The sequence below is a fragment of the Adiantum capillus-veneris genome, chromosome 22, assembly GCF_014529385.1.
Source record: "Adiantum capillus-veneris isolate H3 chromosome 22, ASM1452938v2, whole genome shotgun sequence".
Taxonomy (NCBI): domain Eukaryota; kingdom Viridiplantae; phylum Streptophyta; class Polypodiopsida; order Polypodiales; family Pteridaceae; genus Adiantum; species Adiantum capillus-veneris.
This window is the reverse complement of record NC_140952.1, coordinates 116588302-116609958: the sequence shown is the minus strand read 5'-3', so window position 1 is coordinate 116609958 and position 21657 is coordinate 116588302. Positions and strand designations below refer to the sequence as shown.

The window sequence follows — 21657 nt, the reverse complement described above, 5'->3', positions numbered from 1 at the left end:
TGCTCTTTCGTATGATATTCACTCAGATCAGACACTATTTGATGCGTGAATCTCCAAGTTTCTAGTCACAAGAAATTTTTTCCACTTTCAATTGTTTTTAAGTTTTTCACTTTCAATTATTTTAGCTCAATGTCTCACAATCCATTGGCTCAAATGATACCAAAACCACAAAGAATTGTTTTCGCTCAATATCTCACAATCCATTGGCTCAAATGATAGCAAAACTACAAAAAATTAAAGACTTATAATGATATTTGCTAGCCTAGCCTGATGTTTAAGTACTCTACTATGTGGAGCCTCAAAATTTGTGATTTTTAGGCACCTCAAGTGCATGAAACATTATGGAATTGTGCAGTAAACTAAGAGAGAAATTTTTATATCATGTGAAAATTTTAGTCACACTTGTATATGCTATTAGTGTGATAGCGGTATGTAATTGGTATGAGCTTGTTAATATTGTTGGTATGAAATTGGTCAACCGATCTGATACTAATACCTCACAAAGATACTATTGAGTTGATGAATGAAAGAAACTATAAGACAATCAGACTAGAGATAAAAAACCATATTTTATGCATGGTTTAAGTTACACTATGATTGTATGGATATATGGTGTCCCTACAGTGTCTATATCAAATTTGAGATTTGATAGTTTAAAATCATTTTATACATCAAAATTTGAGATTCGATAGAATAAAATCATTTTACACATCAAATATGGTCTTACATCGTATGGTTTCCATACAGTGTCTATGTCAATATTGAGATCAAACTTGGCATTTTAAGGAGAATTGAAAGATCAAGTTATAGGTTCCTAAAACCAATGCAAAGTCTTCTGATTGGAAATGAACCTAAGTATGTCCCTACAATCTTTTTTATCGTTTGTTTTATAGGGAATCTAACATGATCCTCATAGCTTTCTTTGAGTTGAAGGGCTTTCATTATAAAGAGGTTGATATTTTTTTAAGGTCAATGCATCGTGCAGGCGACAGATGGATAGAGAGAGGAAGACGCAGGGACCACTCATCTCTCAATGGCAAGGCAAGAGCGGACAAAAGAGAGGGTACTTAATTGTATATTTTTGTTGATTATGAGTTATTACAGATAAGTGCAAAATAAGAGGAAACCCTTTATAAAATGCCATGCTTCCTACTCTTGAGAAATTTTCCTTGATAACGTATATCTCTTTGTTTACTAATGTATTATTCGATTATACTTTGAGTCAAGTTTGAACATCTAAAGCTATAATAAACTAAGAAAAGGTTTCCTCTTATTACATTTTTGTGTCGATTAGTTGATATATGTTTTTGAGTATTAGTTTAGATTCTTATGGCCTTCTTCCCAAAAAGATTCGGTGATTCACCATATTTTTATAAATAAATATGGGTTTTTCCCACGTTACAAAGGTGCTTGAGCTTGATTATGATCTCTGAAACAACCCGTTTATTACGGTACCTCCATCGACTACAAAAATATGACCAGTACAATAGGATGAACATGGCATGCATAAAAATGCAACAGGAGCTCCAACTTCTTCTGGTTTTCCTTGTCTTGCAAGTGGAACATGTCTTGAAAAGAATGTTGGATCTTGTACAAGTAAAGCATTGATACGCTGCCATAATACCATAAACAACATTAGCATTCAAACTTAAACTAGAAATTTCTCGTATTTGAACTTTTCAAAAACAATTCTCTGGGTTAACACATTTTAATCCTCATAATGTCTTTTGCAAACACTCGTAATGCTACAAAAAATGAAAGGGTACATTTGTAAGACACCTTCTCATACCTCGTTGCCCAAGCCAAGAAAGGGACCGCGCTAGTAGTCGCTCCACAGACATTAACTTCAACAATTCATGGGTTCCTCTAGAAATTTGTCACATGTATTTCCAAACATAGGCCCAAAACCCTACCTAGGACCTGGGTCTATTCCCCAAGTGGTTACCTAATGTGATTCCCTAATTTTCATTGGTAACCTTGGGGGTGACAAGATGTAGAATTTACCCCAATGCATTTCTCGACATTGTTTACCCTTTTGAAACCCTACCATGAAAGTTAGTTTAGTCAAGTTATCCAGAAGAAAATTGAAGATAACATTTAGCAATCAAAGGTTCCAATATCTTGGTTATAACATGGATCATTCCATCATTTGTTCATTTCCTGAGCCCGCCATGTCATTGCAAGTCAAAAGTTTTCAGCAATGCAAGTCCAAAACTCCAACAAAAACCATAGTGTGGCACTTGTGCTCATGGGACTTTTAATATACCCCTCAAATGTACCTTATATAGAGAGATTTCAGATAGTAGACCCTTAATGGTCAATTTGAGTGTTGGAAAGCTATTGTATTGCCTTGACTTTTGACAAGAGATTAAGCATTAAAATTTGTTTAAGCAAGCACATTCTAGCCCCATTAATAGTTTCCAAACAAGTCTCAAAAATTGGCTTATTGACACTTTCCATGTGTAGTTTAGCAACCTGATTCTATATGATTAAGCTTAGCACCTTAATTATATAGAGTGGGATTCAGAATGTATTTCTAGAATTTACAATAATTGAGGCTTCAATTGTCTTAAAGTGGAGTGATTATTGAAATTCCATAATATATTACACCCTTTGTTACCACTATTTGCTATACTATATGTCCTTCAAAATATTTATCTACAACTCCCCTCATGAATAGACTTCAACAAATGACATTTGGTGGGTAGAAGTTAGAAATTCCATAAGAGAACGAAAGCTTATACCTCTACAGCTCAAGAATATATATACAAAGAGTATGTTGTATTGTAATTAGTTATGCAAAATGTAGGCATCAAACATGTTTTGGTAATGGCAGCTAAAGATATTCAAGATCTGCATAATATTATTGGGAATTGCGCAATCTCATAAAAAGTAGTATATTTTTGCGAAGTGAGTCATTGTTTGGGCTATGCATGCTACTCACAAAACAATCCTTGAAGATATAGTTTTCTTTGAAGATTTTGAGTGTAATCTAAACACTAAGAATACAATGTTTTCCTATCTAATCCATTAAACTCGTTCTTCCTTCCCATTTCTACGCTTGTTCAACATAATCTATAATCCTTGAAAAGATTTTCAAAGAGTTAAGACATGCATTTTTGTTTTCTTGTAGAATATTTAAAATCTAGAAGGCCTCAATTCTAGACCTCTTAATCTATTATGTATTGTTTGAAAGCATGCTTGAAAACCATGCTTATTAAATGAAGGACTTAAATGTCTTCCATGCATGTTTAAGAATTGCCCTATTGTAGTGTTGAAATTGTGTGTGTGTGTGTGTGTGTGTGTGTGTGTGTGTGTGTGTGTGAGAGAGAGAGAGAGAGAGACCCATCACAAATGTGCACCAAAACTAACTAGAAAAACAATAAGTGGTGCACACTACAAATATAGGTATTAAGAAATTGTGATGTACACCAATTATACACAGATAACATCCTATACTCACCTCTCCAGCCAAGTAATTTTCACGCATGCATTCATTTGTTTTCCATTTGGAAGTTATCTATACCTTTATCCTACTAACCCCATGTATAGAAGCACCTTATGCTTTGCAAACTAGAGGCTATTTTGAAAGTACAAAATAAAAGCTTAACTTTTGGCTTCAAAGGTGCTCCTTTTATACTGGATGCAAATATGATATAATTGCAAGTCTCAATTAAGTACCTCTCTTGTCGCTTCTGTCTCTATGCCACCAGGTGCCACACAATTGACACGAATCATATCCTTAGCCCATTGATAGGCTAAGCTTTTTGTGAGTTGATGCATTGCACCTATTGATCATACACAATCTTAAGCTTATGTAGTCAAAGGACATTATACAAAAAAACAAAAGTTTCTTAAAATACCTTTGGTCATGCCATATAAGGTGGTGGGGTGTGCAATGGGGTGATACCCTGCTATAGAGGAGACAAAGATGATACTTGCATTTTTGGATAGCTTTAGCATGGGATGTGCAAGCTGTGATAGATGGTATCCAGACTCTAGATTTGTTGAGAAGACTATATTGTAATCATCTTCAGTTTGTTCTAGCATTGGCTTCTCAACTGAAAGTCCCACATTGTTGACCTACAAAGACAATGTCAAGTTCAAGCTATACTAGATTTCAATATTCACAATACTACTAAGGCTTTAAGTGCTTGGTAACCTAGAAGTGAATTGGGTAAATTTTTCTGTGTGAATACCTACATAAGGTAAGAATTTCAAAGTTAGAGAGCATTGAGAGCCTTCACGGTCTAAAATGATATTTTTGGTGAATAAATAGTTCCTTTTATGTCCAATATTCAATGAGTGGTCAAAGGACACTTAATTAGGTCTAATCACTTACTCTAATTAAGTGTAGCATAATCCCCCTCCTACACAACTATAAATAGCCCCCCTTGGAGAGACTCAAGGACACACACCTATATTTTCAACTTCATGTTGTTTCTTGATCAATAGTAGAGAAAACCCCAACTCTCCCTCTTTCACATCCTCCCTCCTAACCCTCCTCTTTGGAGGAAGTGCAAACTCTATTCTCCACTCTTTCCATTCTACAATCTCTTACTCCATCAACCCAATAAATCATTTGTAGCACCTCAATAACTTGTAAGTACATCATGATCTCTCTCATGGTTATGTTAATGATCATGAAATCATCTTCAAAACTTTCAAGTGTCACAATTCGTGATGGTTAGCCAGCGTCTGTCCTCCCCTTAAAAGGTGTGCGAGAAATCAAGTAAGTGTTCTATTCTCAATTTACCATTGGTTTGTTTCTCCACACTTATTCAATTGGTCTAAAGAAATTTCTCACTCCAAATCTCTTTTGCTTCATTACATATGCATGTGGCTACCTCTCATGGTGATTTTATTTGTGTCACGGCATTGCATAGATGGAGATGAGCTCTCTATGCAAAGTGTGTTAGTTTGATGTAAGTGATTCTCTTGTGTGTTTGAGAGGAAAGTCTTGTGCGCATGATTTTTTGATGAGTGCTTGAGAGAGGAAGAGTTTGGATGTATTATGGGTATTCTTATGGGGAGAAGGTGAATGCTATTCCACAGATTGCATATTTCATTTTGATGCACGGCATTGGGTTGCATAATCGTTGATGGTGTTCAAGTGTCCAAAGTGTATATAGAGTAAGGGGGTTTTCAAAGTGTGTTGCTTGAGTGGGTGAGTGCAAGTGTTATTTTGATTGGTTTCCTTCTCCCCTCCCAAAAGAAGGTGGTGCCCCAAGTAGTGTGCGTACCTCTTTACGAACATTTTGTGAGGGTAGGCCCATTGGTTTGGGTTTAGAGGCCCCATTTCAAAAAGCTCGCTCTCACTACTTGTTGTTTGGTAGGGGAAGATGCCAAGCACAGTCTGATGGTCCAAGAGAGAAGGTGATCAAGAATCCAGTGCAACCAGCTCCTCTAGATGGTGGTGAAGTCCCTTGGGTGAGTTGGGGTGGATAAGCAAGATGTCAAAAATTTGGCCAACAAAAGGGCAAGAGCTGAAAGGGAAACAGAAACCAAGCAAGAGACTAGAGCTTGTAAAGGCAAAGAGAAGGTGTACAAGGGTAGAGAGCAACCAAAAACTAGCAAGAAGAGAAGGCATCATAAGATCAAGCAAGAAGATTTCCAGCTAGGGCACGACTACCCTGAATATGATCTGGTAAGTGATGTGTAGGGCCAAAAGGCTAACAAAATTTTTGGTCAGCTATCGGTTTTGAATCCTAAGCAAAGAATACAATGGTCTGCGAGCATGAGCATGAGGCTACCAAAAGCTAAGGGCAATGTGCATACAGTGGAAAACATGGAATTAAGGGTGGGTAGCCCAGCTAATGTTCTTCCTTTGGTGGATGCTGCCATCAAAAAGAGGATGCAGGTACATGCTTATATAGATGGTGGAGCACAGGCTTGCATCATGAAGGAAATTACAATGAGGGAAAAATTTGTTAAATTAGTGGCCAAATGAATGTGCTGCTAAGGCTAGGTGTTTAGGCGTGGTTCAAGATGTAAGCGTAAAGGTGATGGGAATTGAGTACCTAATCGACTTTTTTGTGATGAAAGCAGGTGATAATGTGTAACCTATCACCTTGGGTAGGCCATGGCTGAAGTTGCAATAGGTGCTAAACAAGATTGGGAAAGTATGGTGTTCACCTTGCCTGATAAAGAGAGAGGAAGGAAGGTGGTGCTAGACTTGAAGACCAAAGAGAGCCGTTTCTATCCTATAGTGGCAAGAGACAAAGATGATACAACAAGACATGAGTACAAGATCAAGATGGCCTATGATGAGGGCTATATAGATACAAAGGAGGAGAAAATCAGGGATGATATGCTAAAGATTCATGTCAATTTGTTTGGGAGTCACTTTGGAGGACTCTCATGCAAAAGAGGAAGTACAACAGCAGGTTCATGGCATAGGTGCGAAAGAGGTAGCCAATATGTTGAGCGAAGATTTGACCAAACAAGAGAGGGAAGGCTATGTTCAATTGCGTGCCTCTTTTCCATATTTTTTTTGCACCGGAGTACCAGGATATGCAAGGGGCAAAGGATGTTGAGCACAAGATATCTCTCAAGGAAGGGTACAAGCCAAAGCACAAAAGCTAAGACTGGGGAAAAAATTCAAAAGAAAGCCCTCTGGCAAGAGATCAACCAGCTGTTAGATGCAGGTATTATATACCACATGAAGGAATATGAGTGGGAGCACCTTACTTACATACTGCTGCTGCAAAATAACAGCCATTAATCCCATAATTTTCTGCATAACTTTCTCTTGGTCTGTTGACATGACTGGCTCCGTCTTCCCCGGTCAAGTTCGCGTCGGTTTCACCAAAGCGTCGGAGTGCGCATCTCTCCAAGGTCAATCGGGAAACCATTGGGCTTCTGGTTGTAGACAGAGAAGTAGTTGAAGTGTAAACCAAGCAAAACCAATGCGGTTAGGGCCAAGTTTAGTGTTAGTAAGAGTACATAGGGATGAACACAGAGCAATCCCAAAAGAAATTCACGACTCAGATCATAAATACCAGCGAAAAATAAATTTAAAACAGTTATCGACACTTAATTGATGCTAACAATTAAAAGATGCTTCTAATTAATTGATATCTGAAACCCTGTTACAAATCGGTTGCAGACGTCGTTGTTGGTTTGCATGTTGATTTGCGAACCCATGATCAGAAATCCCCAACCCCTTGGAAGCAATATGTAATTACCAAGAAAACCCCGCACTGTATAGCTCCCCTGATCATCATTTCCAAAAGAATTCCTTTTTTGCCCTCTGCCTGGTCAAATTATGGCATGCTTTCTATCTTGTAGATCACAACCCCTTTTTCACTGCTTGACTTTCTCAATTACAATTGCCTTTATCGAGAATCCTTCCTTCCCTTGAGCTCTTCCGTTTTTGCAAGCTCCACCAAAAATCCCTTCTCTTGCCTCCGGCTTCTCGTCCTTCAATATTGTCAACAGAGAAAGAGAGAGAGAGAAAATCCTTCATAGCCTCAAACAAAACAAAGAGAGAGCCCTTCTTTGCCATGGCCGATTTACGGCTGCCTTTTCCGCCTTTGTTGCTTCAAGTCCACATGGAGAGAGAGAGAGAGAGAGAGAGAGAGAGAGAGAAGAAGGAAGCCTCCAGTTTCTTGCTCACCCTTCCTCCCATTTTTGTTCATGCACTCCCCCCCTTTTAGCCCGTTCCTTGCCCCAAGACCTTCCTCCACCCTTGCTTCCTTCCTCCCTTCCCCTTCATGCTATATTCCTTCCTCTCTTTCACGTTTTTCCTCCCTCTCACCGTCGCAAGAATCTCCTCCCTTTTCTCCCTTGTTGCCTCAAGGTCCCAAGAGAGAGAGAGAGAGAGAGAGAGAGAGAGAGAGACTTCGAGAGATATTGGAGCCGCCTTCTGCCCTTCACCAAGACACGAGCCCTCCCTCATGGTCCTCCTCCTTGCCTCATGCAAATTCTTTCTTCTTTTCTATAACCCTCATCACCTTCATGCCCTTCATCCCCCATTTCTTAATAGCAATGCTGCCTTTCCCATATTTTCACAACGATAGCACCATCGTTGTGGGACTTGACTATTTTTTAGATGTTTTTTAACTTTCCTCTCATGGATTCAAAGTCAAAGGTCTAAAACTCCTGAAGATGTGGTCTTGGCAAAACTCTGGTTATCATATTGATGTAGAATGCTCATGAACGGGAATTGAACTCTAGACGTTGTATGGTCGAGAGGAGGGAGAGCATACCAGGATGTCAAGGTTGCCGGCAAAGTGGTCAGAGACGCTCTTCATAAGCTCGAGTCGTTGGGGCCGGGAAGAAACATCGCAGATGGAGCCTGCAACGTCGAGTCCGGCGTCCTTCCATTCTTTCAAGCGATCTGCCAAGCTAGAGCTGCTGCGCGCACATGTGTAGACAGATGCTCCAAGGGCAGCAAGTTCATCCACGATCCCCTTGCTATGCATGCACACACAGAAAATGAGGGTAGGGAGAATGTGTGAATGTGTGTGTGTGTGTGTGTGTGTGTGTGTGTGTGTGTGAGAGAGAGAGAGAGAGAGAGAGAGAGAGAGAGAGAAAGAGAGAGAGAGTCACCCGATTCCTGCGGTTCCCCCCGTGACCAAGGCCTTGTAGCCTTGAAGGCTCCATCGCGCAGCAAGCCTGCTCTTGAGGTCGTCCGCCATGCCCTCTCTCTCTCTCTCTCTCTCTCTCTCTCACCTGTGTGTACTGCATAGGGATAGGGATGTACATTTTATTAAGGACTCTGCCGTTGCCGTCCATGCTCTTCGTTTACAACAAAAAATAGTGTTCCTTCTCTCAAGCCGGCCAAGCCCCTCATTGCCAAAAGCTCTCTTCCAACAGGCCAAGCCCCTGATTGTCAAAAGCTCTCTTCCAACATTCTTTCCTACTACTGCGGCCAGGCGGCCTCTCTCTCTCCCCTCTCTCCCTTTTTATCGCGTGCAAAGGGGTTTGTTTTTGTTTTGGACTTCAGTCTTCAGGTCGCAGATTACGACACGTGTAAAGGGCTCTCCCTTCCACCATATTATGTTAGTAAATGAGGGCATAGCTTTTAGCTCTCTTTTCACCCGTGCTAATACACATGAGTGTCCATTGGCACAAATAGTCCATCTACCGTTGTACTTGTAAGGGTAGGAACCACATTAAAGCAAGCTTGTAGGCAACTGATACACACATAGGTGCATACATATCATCCTTTGTGGGTGCTATTGTATCTTGTTGGTGGTGGTATTGCCAAAATAACATCGCATAACACATAGATTTTCCTAGGTTTACGTCATACATCATTCTTCCAGTCTTATCAACGATGGAATGTCATTGATAACATTAGCCACAGTCAATTGTGTGATAAGAAACTTAGGATAATCAAATAAAAGAAAATCTTGAGTATCTATGTTATTTTCTGTTAGGATTCACCTTCTTGAGCAACTAGCATGATACCTTAAGTGCCCTGTGCATTCTAAGGTGGTTTCAAACTTATACACAAACTTAGCTAGTGTCACTTGTTCCTAATGAGGTTTTCTTATATATAAACTTCTACATAAACATTCTCAATGCTCTCTAACTTTGAAATTCTTACCTTATGTAGGTATTCACACAGAAAAATTTACCCAATTCACTTCTAGGTTACCAAGCACTTAAAGCCAAGTTTAAAGGGGCTTCTGGAGCACTATCTAGCCAAGACTTCGAGAAGACAAAAGTGGGGAGGTAGGCTATAAAGAATTCCAAATAGAGAACTTAAAAGATTTTTGATTGGTAAGGATGTCCTTAAATAAAGAAAGCAATATATGTACGTTTTGTGCCCTTTGGCACATTGTGAGCATGCAAAGCTCCCTACTAAAAGTGAGATCCGAGCAGTAATGTTAGACATCAAGTAAATCAGAGCATATTTATAATATAAAATCAATGAATATACAAGATCCTAGAATGGCTAGGGTCTTGGGACTAGGCATAGGTTCTAAAGATAGACCACGCGCAAGTGTGTAAGTAGGCTAGATGGTTATGGCATGTGCAAGCATGGCTGCAATACAAGGACAAATGGGCCAAGATTAGCCACGGATTGACCAAGTGCAAGTGTGTAAGTAGGCTACATGGCTCTTACATGTGCAAACGTTGATGCAGCACAAGGACAAAGGTGCCAACATTAGCCATAGATTATGGCAAGTAGCTAAGAATCTGGCCTATGCTTGAGGGTGCTTATAAGCATTAAAAGTTTCAACATGGGACAAGGATGCCTATGGGAAGAGGATGCTCGAGTGGAGCCTCAAGGGCAAGGTCTCATGAATTCTTCTAAAAAGGAATAGATTGTTCTGGAAGGGCAAAAGCTTTTCCTAAATAAGCTATGGTTGGGTGGAGAGTTACACACACTTAGCTCTATTTTCACCTTCTCTATGTCATTTTCTATACGGGTGAAGGGAATTTGTAGTTTTTCCATCTCATATTTGGTATCATAGTCGATCATTCATCTCTGTGAGGATCCACACATGCACACATAGGTGATATTCTTCCTTTTCTTCTTAGTGCAAGAGCTCTAGAAATAAGTAATTTCTTTTGCAATAGCAAGTTGATTATTCTATTGAAGAGAAATAAGAATGCTTTATTTGGATGCCATTTTTGAGTGTTATAATGATGTCAAGAGCCCATCAAAGTGAAATCAAAGCTTGAGAGCTCAATTCTATTGAGAGGGGGTATAGTATGCTCAGTGTGGGCATCTTTATCTTATAGAGTTACAAAAGTTGAACTTTGTATATGTCAAGGGCATTAAACATGGCATGAATATACTGTTAAAAATGCTTGCAGCTTGATGAATCGAACTAGCACCGTATTGGCAGAAGCATGTCAATGTTAACACAAAAAATAGAGGTCACATATAATTAGGCTGGATAGACACCAAGTATATGCATGCATGTCACTTTTGCAGATTGATGGGGCAATGTGTTATACATAAAAAAAAGGATAGAATTGTTAAAAGGTTGGAAATTTTCCAGTTGAGCTATGTAGTCTATTGGCTCGATTGCAACAAGTGAAGAAAATAGCGACACTACAAAACACATACAAATTAGAAAACCGAATTGCACATACCTTGTGAGGGGTAAGAAGAGAATAGAGAGGGAGAGAGAATGTGGTTGTGCACCTCCTAGAGCAGAGTACTATGCACACACACACACACACACACACACACACACACAGAGATTGGAATGAGCTAGTCACGTGACAGTTATTCTAGGTTAGGACTCTAGATTCCTGTTAGATCACATCAGATCAAATAAGACAATTAGAATCAAGCTTTAGATGAACATAAGGAAAACTAGACAAACAAATGAACTAAAAGAGCACCTTCAAATGTTGGACAATAAGATAACTGAAATATATACAAATTGTTGAGTTAGAAGTACAACTGAATGGCATTAATTGTTGGATTACAAAAGAATACAAGTGTTCCCAAAAATCTTACGAGTACAACAAATTAGATATAGAGAGACTACTAGAGCGATAGCCCGATAGACCTCCAAAATGAAAGTGGTTGGTCCTATTTATAGATGCGCGTACTGGGTTTTGACCGAGTGTGCGATTGAATAGTTACCAACCACTACTTACTACACCTACTAGTAATCCTACTATGTACTAATGCTTCCATAGAGCCAATTCTTGTTATCTACAGACTCCTCCTGTCAGGCCAAAGGTAGGACCGGGTAGCAAGCCAAGGGCCAGGGACTGAATGGCTGAGTACGGCTAGGAGACGAGGGCCAGGCATGAGTTCAGGGCACCTACTTGCAAGGGCCAAGGGCTATAAGTAGGGAGGTTGGGAGGAGAACCACATGCCACTCCATCCTTTGGTCTTTCATTGGTATCAGAGCTCAGGGGTGAGAGCCATGGAAGGGGGAAGGACTCTCTCTATTGCTCTCTCGATCTCAGCATGAGGCATGGCCTCCCTCCCTCTCTCTCTCTCTCTCTCTCTCTCTCTCTCTCTCTCTCTCTCTCTCTCTCTCTCTCTCTCTCTCTCTCTCTCTCTCTCTCTCTCTCTCTCTCTCTCTCTCTCTCTCTCGTCAAGTCATCATGGCATGGAGGAAAGAGCTCGTGAAGGCTCGGCAGAAAAAGTTCGTGGGCAAGATCCCTTGGCCACCAAGGATGGCGAGGGGAGGCGGCCATGTGCAGGCGCCCTTGGAGCGAGAGAGGGTTAACAGTCGATCTGTGGAAAAACTTGCATGCTCAGGCTTGTTGAGATCACGCTACCGTCAGGAGTGTTTTTCGTTTCTATGGCAGTGCCCAATTTGGCCTCCTCTGTGGAACATCTGTCTCCTTCCATCGGCGGCAAAACCTGCGCGATGACCATGGCTGGTTGGGAACGCGTTTTGAAACCCAGAGTACCTTGGTCACCCTAAATACTTTAAGGGTACATGCACACTCGTTACCAGTTGCAGCAAGAAACTGCGATAAGAGATAAACTGGGCAAGCATGCAAGGCATGCCACATCTCGCGGTTTCACAAGCAACAAGGGCTGGGAATCAAGGACCCACAAGTGAGGTCAATTGCTTTGAGGGCAAAGGCATGCCTTCGTGTTCAAAAACACGGCCATGTGTAGTTGAACTCTCAAGGAGGGCGATACTTGAAGCAAGCAAATAAATTTAGTAAATATTTTAACATACAATCGATGACAAGTACGGGACTTATGCAGAATCCATGCAGAGCATGGTAGTGGAGAAGCAAGTCTTTATTGAACTCGAGATCCGACACACAAGCCACTGCTTGGTGAGGCAAGTCAATGCAAGAAATTAAAAAGCATGCACAGGATTTCAAGGCATGGTCACCTTGGCATAGATTCAAGCATGCACGTACGTGATGCTGCAACAAGAAAGTCCATGAAGTCCGTATGCCTCGAACTCTCTTGGATTCGAGTGAATCACATTCGAAAAGGTTTGCAACCAAGAATTTGTAATTGATCCTTGCTTTAAGCTTCACCATGAGTTGCACATAAGGCAAGGCATTTTGAGAGAAGCCTTGCAACCAACCTCCATGAGGGTACATGAGGGTAGGACAAGCTTCAAGGTTTGACGTGGGTTACAAAGATCATGAAAGAGCTACCACATAGGCCATGCGGCCAGCAAGGTAAATCGGCACAAGTCAGTAATGAGGTATGCATTTGTTTTTGAAGTTGTTTCGCAAATTTGTTCGAACATGATGAGTGATTCTTGTCCCAGCAAGGCTGTTGTACAAGCTATCAATCTCCATTCATTTGCATGGTTTTCCTAGCATGAATGATCATCACTTGCACATGCAACTAAATTATGCCTATAATGTGCATGTTGCATTGTTACTTTGAAATTTACATAACATTTTGGGCAAGCAAGGCTTGCATTGCCTTCTAGCAAGGCTCGCATGCAATCGAGGGGAGTGCACTTTAGGCACTCCAAGCACAAGCACGGCTTGTGATAGTTGTTTTTTAAGCATTACAATTTTGTTGGCATCGACCCAAGGCTTAACCTGCCAACATGACTCAAGCATGGCTTGAGTACCTGCAGCCCTGATCTGCTGCACGGATTATCAGCAGTTCAATTTTGATACCCATGGAATCTCAAGGAGATCGGCACACCCTGTGGCTCGACTTCATGAAGGGTGCACAGAGCTCGGCATGGCCGACTTCTTGTCACTGCTTCCAGAAGCCGGTAAAGATACTCGCCACACGGCACTAGCCAATTTCAATTGAAATTGCTTGACAAGGTCAATTCTTGTTTGCCATGATCTTTGTACGTCGGTACCAGCATCTGTTGGCTACAATTTGGGCATCTTGCATTGAAGATTCCTGCATTTGGACTATGCTATGAGCATACAAACTTGGCGGGAGAAATGGCAATATGATTGCAGGTTATTTCATTACATACCAGACGGGCGTATATGATATACAAGGTTGTATATGATACGATATTCTCTCTCGCTCAACACATAGGGCTATGAGCTGCATTTGAGCGAGTTTTTCCTTGACATATCAAGACAACTTGTTACAGCAGGATAACCAGGTTAGACCATGTTCACTTTTGTTTATTTTTCCATGGTTACACCTTTGATTGGAAACTACTACTTTTGTGCAAAGCAAAGTGCATTGACAATTTTACAAGATAAATTAAGAGGCAACATGAGTCATGAGAAGCAAATTATTGTTTACATTGAGACGGGTAGAGTTTAAAAATCATAACCCACTGAAGTATGGAACATCGATATTCATAAGAAACTCTAGAAATATGCAAGCAGTTAAGTACCACTAACTTCACGGTCTATTACCTTTCTCTTAGGAAGGCAATTAGTTGTAGCTTATCGTGCTTTTCTAGAAAGAGTTGTATGAACAATGGAAACATCATATGTGCTAGAAAAGAGCATTCATTACAAGAAAAATTATATATATATATATATAATTATATAGCTATGTTTTCAAACCAAATTTTGTTCAAGACTTATGGGCTACACGAGCCATATTTGGATTCAAGTGCAAAGGGAAATTTTTATTATTTATGACTTCCAATTCCGGTTTTGTATTTTGAGCTCTAAGGGAAAAATTGATTTAGAAAGGCAACCTTTATGCCAAATAAAGAGAATATGAAGAAAACCTTTATTGAAAAACAACATATATCAAAGATATTGCTCACGTTATAGAGATATTTTATTAGCCATAGTAGCCATAGCCTAAAGTTGTGATGAAAAGCAATATTTTCATCGACAATGTGTGTGGGTCTCCAGCATTGGAGATAGTATTGTCGTGGTGGGTGTCGAAGAGTATCCTCAATGTCTATCATCGAAAGGATTCATAGTGGGAGGGCGAAGAGAGATAGCAAAAATGAAATGTTATATTACTCGTCTTCAAAAGGGAAAACTTACATATGAAACATAGCTGATACAATTCTTTTGGATCAAAGCCAATGTCTGAGTACTAAAATAAAATGAAGTCAAGTGTGTATATGGGAGTGGTGCTTGATAGGGCAGAAGATGGGTGGGAACCACTCGTTGTTCAATTTATTAAGGGGGACAAATGGAAAGGTTTTGTTTTGTTAAGTTACCTGCACTCCCATTATGAACCCATTAAACTCTTTCCATGGCAGCAGGCGCCACCGCCCATCTCCCTCACGCTCTACAGATCGGTGGTAGTGATCTCGGTCATGTGAACCCAGACAATGTTGAGGGCTTACACCCTCAACAGGGAAAAACACAGAACGACTGATCGCCAAAGTGTTGAGGGCTTACACCCTCAGCAGGGAAAAACACAGAACGACTCTCAAAACTGCATGCGTAAAGATTGAGAGAGAGAGCAAGAAGAGAGAGAGAGAGAGAGAGAGAGAGAGAGAGAGAGAGAGAGAGAGAGAGAGAGAGACTTGTAACTAATTTCTCATATGACTCGTCTAAAAACTCCCCAAGAACATTACAATTTATAGCTTTAACCTCAACTGACTAAACCTACCAGAATCTGACTAACCAAAAAATCCGACTAAGCAACATCTGACTGACCAACAGAATCCAATAGACCAACATCTGATAGACCAACATCTGACTGACTACAGTCTGACTCACTACAATCCGATGAACTACAATCCGATTAACCAACAAAACAGATCCGATTGACCAACCTATAGTGTCTGTCAACACATGGCACAGCCCGGTGGTGGATTTCGTAGAAATCTGACACGGATTCACATATCCCTTGATCGGAGTCAAATGCCTTATCACGTGACATAGGATTACAAAAGATTTCAGAATAAAACATGTGGGGAAAACATAATGATTTCATTTGGCAATGGTTCACCAAAAGATTTCTCCATAAGCTGTCCAAGATTCCGCTTCTTGCACTCTTTGCGTCTCCAGGTAGTACATCCGATCTTTTGCCTGGTATGTCTCCATTGGATCACTTCTTCCTTGCAACAAAGTCTTCTCTTGAATCACCTTCCAGAAACTTCTCTTGATGTCGACTCCTTGAGAAACTCCCTCTTGATCATTATCCGCCCCGGTTAAGTGCGTTCCTTCTCCAAAATCTTCCTTCTTCACTGAATCCCCCCAATCGGAAATCTTTCTTCCATTGCATCTCCCCTCTTGCCACTGCTTTGGACTGCTTTTGATGTATCTTCATTAGCACAACTTTATTCTGATTTGAATCTGCTGCAGCATCTCTCTTCCAAATGCTTGTCCTTCATGCAAATCTGCAGATAACAGGTCGTGGGATGCTTGGCTGAAAGCTTGCTCTTTAGGTTGCGCTAAGTGATGCAGAGAAAGCTGTGGAGTATAAAATCAGAGATAGTGCTAGAGAAAGAGAAATCAAAGAATGGAATTGGGTATGGGCAAGAGAGAACGATGAAATCTTGCTCGCACAGATAGTGGATAGTGGAAAGATGGCCCCACCTCAGTAGTACAGGAAAGCATGAGTCTTCATCACTAAACACCATGATCGCCAAAGTGTTGAGGGCTTACACCCTCAACAGGGAAAAACACAGAACGACTCTCAAAACTGCATGCGTAAAGATTGAGAGAGAGAGAGAGAGAGAGAGAGAGAGAGAGAGAGAGAGCAAGAAGAGAGAGAGAGAGAGAGAGAGACTTGTAACTAATTTCTCATATGACTCGTCTAAAAACTCCCCAAGAACATTACAATTTATAGCTTTAACCTCAACTGACTAAACCTACCAAAATCTGACTAGCCAGAAAAATCCGACTAAGCAACATCTGACTGACCAACAGAATCCGATAGACCAACATCTGACTGACTACAGTCTCACTACAATTCGATGCACTACAATCCAATTAACCAACAAAACAGATCCGATTGACCAACCTATAGTGTCTGTCAACAAACAGGCCCACCGCCTCTTCTTCCTCTCGATCGGCATCCCCATCATGGCTTCCTGTCAAAGTATCAGGCAGGCCTTCCTTCATCAGCATGTGGGCTCGCAAATGACATCGCTGACGCGGTACTTGCTGAGGGTCGGGTGCTCAGACGTGCGGCCATCGCTGCATCCCAAAAATGGAATGTTTTCTCCATGACGCGTAGAATCAAGATAGCTCAAGAAATAAGAATGTTTGCACCCAGCAACTTAGCCTCTGTGGGTTGAACTCCCGCGCATATGGCAGTGACTTAAGCTAAGCTGCCACTTCAAAAGTTTTTGCCATGAACTGTAACTATAGCAGGCAGCATAGATGGGGCTAAAGAAACAGGTATGGAGGTAGCCGACAGAGGTTAGCGACGTTTTGATCCAGCTTATGAGACTGTCCGCCGCACTCTTTCTGCTCTCTAGCTTTCTCCTCTGTATGTGTGCTACTGCAGGATGCAGGGAAGTGGGGTGAGAGAGAAAGAGAGAGAGAGAGAGAGAGAGAGAGAGAGAGAGAGAGAGAGAGAGAGAGAGAGAAAGAGAGAGAGAAAGGGAGAGATGATGGGTTGTGTGGGCACCATTTAGTGGTAGGAATGTAATCACAGAGGGATGGAATCGCAGACCAAGACCAGGGAGGGAGATAGAGAGAGTGAAAGTTGGATGACTGCTAGTTAGTGGACAAGTGTCAAAAAATAACGGTGGTCTGCATGTCGAGTGAATGGTTGTGGGCGCCACTAAGTGGGAGAGAGAGAGAGAGAGAGAGAGAGAGAGAGAGAGAGAGAGAGAGAGAGAGAGAGAGAGAGAGAGAGAGAGAGAGAGAGAGAGAGAGAGAGAACAATTTCATGCTCTTGGTGCCGCCATGCAATAGAGAGGGGATAGAGAGAGGGAGAGCGGGATGATGGCCCGTGAGCATGTGTGGGTTGGCAAGGTTAGTTCTGTTGCAGCATGCAGAGGTGTGCAAAGCCACCCACTTTCGGGATCACTATGTGTAGGTGGGGGTTGGTTCAGTAAACAGAGAGAGTGGATGGCTGGCTAGTCGCAAAAAGCCTGCATAGTGATTGGATGGTGCGCAATAGACGTAAGAAGGCATCAAAAGCTGCAAGGGTCTGATGGGTGGCCCCATGCAAAGCCACATGGCAGGGTTAGCTCTGCTTTGCAGACGTTGTCCAATAAGTCATCAGATGGCGGAACGTGCTGCTAGAACTGCCATGCTAACTCAAATCGGCACCCGAGCGACGGTCCCCTACTGATTTGTGCTCTGCAATGCTCTCGGCGTTGTCATGATGTCGACGACCATCGTGTGGAGACTGCCATCTTTTGAGTTGCCACTACTAAGGAAATTGAGTTGTCATGTGGGAGCACACGGCAGAGTGAGCATAGCTGAAAAGAAAAACGAAAAAAAAAAGAAAAAAAAATGAACCATGGTTGATTTGGGCTTCTTGTTCTTCTTCTTGTCCATGAACTTAAAGCTATCCTACTCCTCTGTCTAACCTTGCACAGTTAGTAGCACGGAGCGATATAAATTTTTTGTATGTATTTAGTCCACAACTAGATGGTTTGTGAGCATACTATTGCCTTATGGTGCGGGTGAGGTATACTACCTTTTCAAATCTTCTCTATTAACGATGTAAATAATATAATATAACCAGCATCATTCATCAATGCACCGTTATGCTATTTTCTATCTAAACACAAATTCACAACTTGCAATCCGTACTTAAGGCAAGCATCATGAAGTAATTGTAATTTCATGTACAAAAATGGGAAAAAAGACTTATCTTTGAGGTTTATCATATCCATAGCTTTGGTTGTTGCAAGCCCGAGAACGTAGCCATCGCTCTGATACCACTGCTACAGTCGAAAGTCGTGGCTCCCTACAAAATACATAGAATAACATGCTACAAACCATAAATCAATAGATCTCCATACCTGTGCCATCGTGTATGTGTAAACGCCATAACAAATCTCACATGAGAGAGGGAGAGAGCGAGACAGGGTAAGCGAGCACGTGCAGGCGCACCTCTTAGAGCGCAGTGCTACGCTGGCATGGTGAGAGAGAAGAGAAGAGAAGAGAGGAGAGAAGGATACACAGACATTGGGTGCAATCTCCCCCCGTGCAAGAGTGACCATTTCCCACTTGCACGTATTTGTTTTATAGATTTCTTGAATGGTCAAATTGGTTACAAACTGGCCGGCCGGTCATAAATGGCCAAAGCTCATAAAAGAGCACTTGAATATAAAATGTACAATGTATATATTTTCATTTGCATAGGCCTAGCTTGGTCCATTCTTTTCCACCTGTCATCACAGCTGCAATAAATAATAAAATATCAATTCCATAACAGCATTCTCTCTCTCTCTCTCTCTCTCTCTCTCTCTCTCTCTCTCTCTCTCTCTCTTTCTTATTTTTCTCAAAGAATAAAGAAAACTTGTTAAGAATCTTAATCTTTTGATACATGTTTTTCTCGTGAGTCAACCTGAGCCAAGGTGCTCTAACTCTCAGCTAGCGGGTGTTTACTCAATCATCCCATAGGCATTGAGGATCATAGTTTGATTTATCCCAGTTGTACTTTCAAGGAAAGAAGTCCGCAATCTACCAGGGGGTAGTGGACAAATTCAACTTTTCAAGTTGATTCCAATCATTTTCATACACGATCGACTATGTTGGTTACCGTTACCTGCTAGTTGGGCAGATTCTATAAAGGGTCTTACCAAGGGGTTTGACTATGTAGATTATAACCAAAGGGTTTGGATTGCGACGGCAACACCCAGGATACCCAGTGCAATGTTGCTTGTTTTTTTTTCACAGGTGGAAGACGTGCTCCCGTGCCTTTGAATACGAGTAAGTGAACATATAGTTCAATCCCCAGGTACGCATCTATTGATTTGGTGTTATTCCATTTTTTAGTATGCTTTGTTTGATTTTTTCAACTCGTATAAATACGATTGAATGTTTCAGAGACATAATAGAGGCATGTCGGAACAAAGTATTTTGGGCCGTAGTGTCCAATATACATTTCTGCATTATGCTATTATGAACCGACTTGTAGGGTTCGCTTGGGCACATGTTGTCACATGGGATACAACATGATCTAGGAACTCAAGGAGTTTGGTTTAGCCAGTGTGGAGCAATGATAATGAGGGTCCCTCTCACTCTTGTTGCGGAGTGTTTTGCAGTTACCTCCACACACAAGTACAATTGTACTTGATTGATGTCGCTTTTTCGGCCATCCTTATTTGAGACATATTCCAATGTGGAGAATATGAGTCTTTGGGACTAACACTGGCGCCTAATTCCTAATGATGTGTCGCGAGACGTCCCTACGTGCTGGTCACATCCGTTCATTAGACCATTTGGAGCACACCGTATCAGGAACAATTTCAGTGGCCAGAAATTGTTGGGTACTAAGTACAGACATGTTCCGATTACAAGTGCTGTGAAACCACCTTAACAGAGGGTCGTTTCTACATATAGCCAAGTATGCTATGTTCATGAGAATGTCTCATGGTTGGTACCTGGGTGTGACTGGGTTGTCACATTCTCTTATGGTCCAACTTTTGTTGCCATGCTTTCCTGTATCTACCTGGAAAGTCTCGTCATGGAATTGTGGTTTGGATAAGTTTTTGTTAAATGCATGCACACTAGGTGTTATGGGCCCTTGTGTTTAACATTGATTTATTTGGAGCAGCATGCAAATTCATGGACTTTATTGTTTCTGCACCTTTTTGCATTGCAAGTGCAATCTCTACTGCATATTTATTATGATTTTACACCCTGCCATACAAGGTACTGGCTCAGGATGGGTGTATGTGGTTGGATGGTCTAAACTCTATGAGCTTACTCCAGTCCAACCCGCTTTCAACCTAGTTGGTTGTCTCCACTCCATATCAAATATATGGTTGTAGTTTATCGTCAATCCTGGAAGTGTGTAAGTGGTTGGGGGAAAGCACCTCACTCTTACTGCTGCTATTCATTTCGTGTTGGATGGGCAGCTTACACGTATTCTTTGCTAAAGGATCTGCTAAGCGCATATGTTAGCACAACGCATTCTGAATAGATGATTCTCTCCCTATTCTAGAATTTTCTTAGGTTAGGTTTTCAGCTTTGAACACCTGATGTGGTGGGGTTGGATATCGTTTCAATAGTTTCATAATTCAAGGACTTAGTAGGTGTGCTGACAAAGTATGTTAGCATGCAACCTTCATTAGGGGTGAACAGGTACTTCTGTGTGTTCCAAAATGTTCAGAAGTCTGACATGAGGACACTCCCTATTCTATCCCTCAGTAGCTATGAGCTTTTCAAGATACTTACACGAGTTGGAAATCTGGCTCACAAATGTATGGAAAGTTGCGCCAAGGTTTCTTGCATTTTTCGGTGTTTTCAGAAAGTCTGAAACTTGGGTTTGTAATTAGACACCTCTTAGTTGTAATAACTCGTTTAGCATTCTCAATTGAGTTCTATATGGAGTCTTCACACTAAGTTGTTTATGCATCAGTTAACCAAGACGGTTTCACAGGGACAACAATGTGGAGAATCAAGATGTTATTCTTGCTTTCATTGAACCTTCTACTGAACCGGGTTCCGCTCTAACGAACCGTTGAATCCATGTGGGATGCCACGGTGGAAAACATTAGTGTTCTTATGAAGATAAAACACTTGTGTTTTCGAGGACAAAAACGCTTCTCCAAGGGGGGAGTAATGCCAGGCCAATGGTAGGACCGGGTAGCAGGCCAAGGGCAAGGGATTGGATGGCTCAGTACGACTAGGAGCCGAAGGCCAGGCATGAGTTAAGGGGACCTACTTGCAAGGGCCAAGGGCTATAAGTAGGGAGGTTGGGAGGAG

General features: G+C 41.3%; 1 protein-coding gene across 1 annotated transcript; it reads right to left on the bottom strand.

Annotated features, from left to right (window-relative positions):
• Positions 1–1341: 1341 nt before the first annotated feature.
• Positions 1342–8849, bottom strand: LOC147430080 (tropinone reductase homolog At5g06060-like). Its single transcript, XM_086496261.1, has 5 exons — positions 8554–8849; positions 8211–8418; positions 3864–4083; positions 3682–3788; positions 1342–1612 (listed from the first exon to the last, which is right to left on the bottom strand). Exons 1-5 carry the CDS (start codon positions 8640–8642, stop codon positions 1421–1423), a joined length of 816 nt encoding a protein of 271 aa, XP_086352387.1. The 5' UTR covers positions 8643–8849; the 3' UTR covers positions 1342–1420.
• Positions 8850–21657: the final 12808 nt, after the last annotated feature.